Source organism: Musa acuminata, unplaced genomic scaffold, assembly GCF_036884655.1.
Source record: "Musa acuminata AAA Group cultivar baxijiao unplaced genomic scaffold, Cavendish_Baxijiao_AAA HiC_scaffold_1099, whole genome shotgun sequence".
Classification (NCBI taxonomy): Eukaryota; Viridiplantae; Streptophyta; class Magnoliopsida; order Zingiberales; family Musaceae; genus Musa; species Musa acuminata.
The window spans coordinates 66,998-70,983 of record NW_027021312.1 but is presented as its reverse complement, the minus strand read 5'-3'; the positions used below and the strand labels follow the sequence as shown (position 1 = coordinate 70,983).

Genomic DNA, 3,986 nt, shown 5'->3' with positions numbered 1-3,986 from the left:
CACATTTTCTTTTTGGTTTGTATAAACCTATCATTGAGTATATTTCTTTTTTTAATAGGTTTTCCTCAAGCAACATCTAACAAATGTGGTGATCGATTCACATTTCTCAGGTATTACTTATTTAACAATTTGGATTTGACACTACAAATTCACATTTACATGCTCTATGGCTCTATACAACTTAATACTTCGGTAGATCCACATTGGAAATGAATGTGATATTAGTACATGTAACTTGATTGATCTATTTCAAATAACAAACATGGTTAACATCTCGTGTGTTTGTTTCTGCTCCATATAAATAATGGATTAGTAGGTCAACTAAGTCTTATCTAAAACATAGCTAACCTCCATACAAATAATGGATTAGTAGGTCAACTAGCTTTAGGGTTAACACCATGAACATCATGTGCACCATGATAATAGTGTACTTGAGTGAGGGATTTTGAGCCAGTTTTGTTGAGGACATCTCCATTTGGTTAGGGTAGATTGTGACTTCCTAATAATCCCACTTAGGCAAATGACCTGACAGGGATGCTGATAATGCATGGGCTTAGGCAATTTGGGTCACATGACAAGGCCCACTTGGTACAATTTGGATCACATGTTATGATGAACGAAGCCCTAAATGCATGCTAAATTTGAAACAAAACCCAATCAAAACATATTCCATGTGTTCAGATTTATATAGTTTGATAAAATATTTGGGTTACAAGAGTATACATACCTGAGCAACAGCATGCCCATGTGTGCTAGTTACTAGTAATATCAGTCCATGGACTTCTTACATCATTGGCAATAAATTTACTGTATTACACTATTAATAGCAAATGATTTAGACAAGCCTTACCATCAGGACTCTTCTGGTTCCCGGTGGTCATGGGCATCTCATTAGTTATTGTTGAATCTTTAGTCATGGTACCTCCATTTAGGTTTGGTCAAGTATTCTACCACAAAAAAAAATCTGGCTAGCCTATGAAGTATTTGGGTTATGATATCATGAAGCACAGACAAATAGGCATGTTTTATGGCAGTGCTTGTCAGCACAGTGATGTTGGAACAAATTGTACATGTAGATTGTTGGTAGCTTTTTACCTAAATCCTATTCTAGAATAGGTCGGTTTTCTTCTTTAATTAATGTTAGAAAATCTGTAAGGAACTCGTTCGTCATGTAAAACAATTTGATAATGTCTCAAAATTCTTGTTAAACAGGTTCCAATGGCAATACTTGTGATCAACAAGCTGATCTACAAGTATGCGATGATACTGAAACCATAGATAATGATGAATTGCCAATCTCTAGCGGTAAGAAAGTATCTAAAAGGAAGAGAGTTGGCAAAGTCAAGAAGAAAAGAAAGTCTGGGACCAGTACGATGATGAAACAAGTGAAGCCCATGTATTAAGTTAAGCTGAATCTGAAGACAATAGTGTCTTGCCACCCCTCAAACAGGAAAAATCATTAGATGAGCACAGCAAGAGGCTCAAGCAGAAAAAGAGCAAGAAGATTTTGCCATGAAGGAGGCATGACGGTCATCAAGAAAGTTGCAGTGAAGGATGGGTGAGTCGGTGATAATTCCATAATTTGTGACGACCATGACTGAGCCCACCACCCATCGGGCAAACCGACTAGATGATGAGTCTCTCGCCAAACTTACTCCAGATGTCCAACACTCTAATGAAAGGAGGAAAGTTAGATTGAGTGTTGAGTTTTTTAAAAGAGTGTTTTAGAATTTGAAGAGCAAATCGGATAAAGGCTTATGGATTCTTTGAGAATTTGTTTGTGCTATTGCATCGCACAAAGATGTTAAAATAGTGGTTTCGAAGATAAAATTAAGGAAATTAAAATTTTGATAGTTATATGCAATTGTGATAGTTATATGCAATTAGAATTTTGATAGTTATACCCGAAGACTACCAAGAAAATTGTGATAGTTATATGCAATTAGAATTTTGATGGTTATACCCTCAGACTACCAAGAAAATTGTGAGACTTATATGCAATTAGAATTTTGATTTGCATATGGGTTACAGAGGATTCTCCATGAGTCATTTGTAGGCAAACTGATTGCTTGTGCACAAAACCTGATTCACAAAATACCGAATTATAACTTGCAGTCCACATGTCACCAATATTTACCCATGACGATAACAAAGATCTGACCCACAAATCCAAAACAAGCCATTGAAGGGTAAGAAGGACATTTTGTTAAGTCGGAAAAGATACAACATAATTACAGCTGCTACACACCGGGTAGAGAAAATGACACCATCATCAAAACAACCAACAACAACAGTGAAATCGCATGTAAATTAGACTACATCACACGATTCAAACTCGAATTAGAAACCCTTATATTTCAGTTGCTTAAGTTAGTCACCATCGCATCGCAAACAAATGTATGATGTTGGCCCTCTGACCAAGACTGCTGCATCTAACCTTTCTCTTCAGCTGCATATAATACCACCACCATGGTGGATATGGAACTCTAGTGTTCCATGAGAGCAGCATCAGTTTCAGATAATGGTGCTGCAGAAGAAAAGAAAATGGTTGCCACAGTTAGCGGTGTAGTAATCAGGAACAAGAACTATGAGCAATGCACTCAGCCAACAGAGCGGACAGTGAAGACCAAAATCAACACCCACACTAGGCAGTTTGAAAAAATATACCAACACATGCCTGGAAATATTAACCATACCAAGCAAGTCCTCGTATGCATCTTGGAAGAATGATGATTCCAGTAACAATGGAGGTGAGAAAACTTGATCCAGAGTGTTGTTAGCTTCAGGATGCGTTCTTTGTATTTTTTCAGTGGATGGTTGGAACAGCCTGGCCAGGTTTTTGTTCTCCTTCAGTCCATTCAATCTATTTAACATATCTGGAATGAAGCTTTGCTGGCTATTGGCATTACAGGAAAGATCTGTCATGTTCATCGGGGCCTGATCTTCTGGTGGTGAGGAGAAAACCAGTTGTTGATTTCTCCAGTTAGGAACATAGTCGATTTCTTTCTGAGAAGCAGCATCTGTTGTTGATAGAGGTATAAAGAAGTGTTCAGAACCATCATCACTGCTTCTTTCCTGCAACAATTCTGAGTTGCTTGATGAGCTTGATAGTGCAGCTTCACGAACAGAACGACGAATGTTGTGAGCATAATAATCATCAGTCTCTGAAAAATTAAACCACATGGAATAGTGAATAGACAAGTAAAATTTGCTCATCTCTATTTATTATGTAAACAAAGTAGAAACTGGATAATAGCTGTTGATCTTCAACATCTGAAGATCGCCTCGAGTGGGTAATGGCTGAAGGCGCTGACCTTGTGCTTCACCATCTTCATCAATTGTAAATGGAGGTGAAACTGTTTTTGGGGCTGGCAAAGTTTCCTGATTGGTTTGACTACCTACAGGATGCTGCTTTGGTGCTTGGTTGCCTTTCCCCGATGAATTTGGAGTTAGATTGAATAAATGAGGGAGTTTCAAAGTTGGACTACCGGAGACTTTCTCAATCTGAGCAGAGGAGAATTTACAAGTCATCTCAGCAACTTCATCAGTCAACCTTTCCTGTTAATAAAATTTCAAATTCATTAGCAGTACATAGAGGCAAAAAGGGACAAATCTTAAAGATGACAAATTCTTGAACTAGAGGTGATTGACGAGTTGGGTCAGTCACGCTGAGATGGGTTATAGTAGGGACATGTAAGGCTGATGTGAATCGAGCCAATTTTCTAGTGGGTTTAGATTTCTAAATGAGGATTGAGGAACCAAACTATATAGCTATATGGTCAGAGTGGTTGATCATATTTGGTTTTGCATGTCAGAAGGGGGTTCAAGAAGATATAATTAAAACATTGCTATAAGCAAAACGTATGCTTGACCTTAATATAGCCAACCAGCCAACAGGTCAAGAGTTCTCGACCAGGCTCTGAACTATGTTCATGACAAGTTATCCTAAACAGTCCGGTGGGTTTGGTTTGACTTGGTGCATGTGA

The 3,986-nt window shown here is 38.0% G+C and overlaps 1 protein-coding gene across 1 annotated transcript; it reads right to left on the bottom strand.

Annotated features, from left to right (window-relative positions):
- Positions 1 to 2,184: 2,184 nt before the first annotated feature.
- LOC103970981 (AUGMIN subunit 6-like) lies at positions 2,185 to 3,631 on the bottom strand. Its single transcript, XM_009384889.3, has 3 exons — positions 3,315 to 3,631; positions 2,697 to 3,164; positions 2,185 to 2,527 (listed from the first exon to the last, which is right to left on the bottom strand). The coding sequence occupies exons 1-3, from the start codon at positions 3,529 to 3,531 to the stop codon at positions 2,487 to 2,489; spliced, it is 726 nt and encodes a 241-aa protein (XP_009383164.2). The 5' UTR covers positions 3,532 to 3,631; the 3' UTR covers positions 2,185 to 2,486.
- Positions 3,632 to 3,986: the final 355 nt, after the last annotated feature.

Coding starts and splice junctions, on each gene's coding strand:
- LOC103970981 (XM_009384889.3), bottom strand. CDS start 3,531: ATGACTTGTAAATTCTCCTCTGCTCAGATTGAGAAAGTCTCCGGTAGT. Junction 3,165..3,314: donor TGAAGATGGTGAAGCACAAG/GTCAGCGCCTTC, acceptor TTAATTTTTCAG/AGACTGATGATTATTATGCT. Junction 2,528..2,696: donor TGCATACGAGGACTTGCTTG/GTATGGTTAATA, acceptor TTTCTTCTGCAG/CACCATTATCTGAAACTGAT.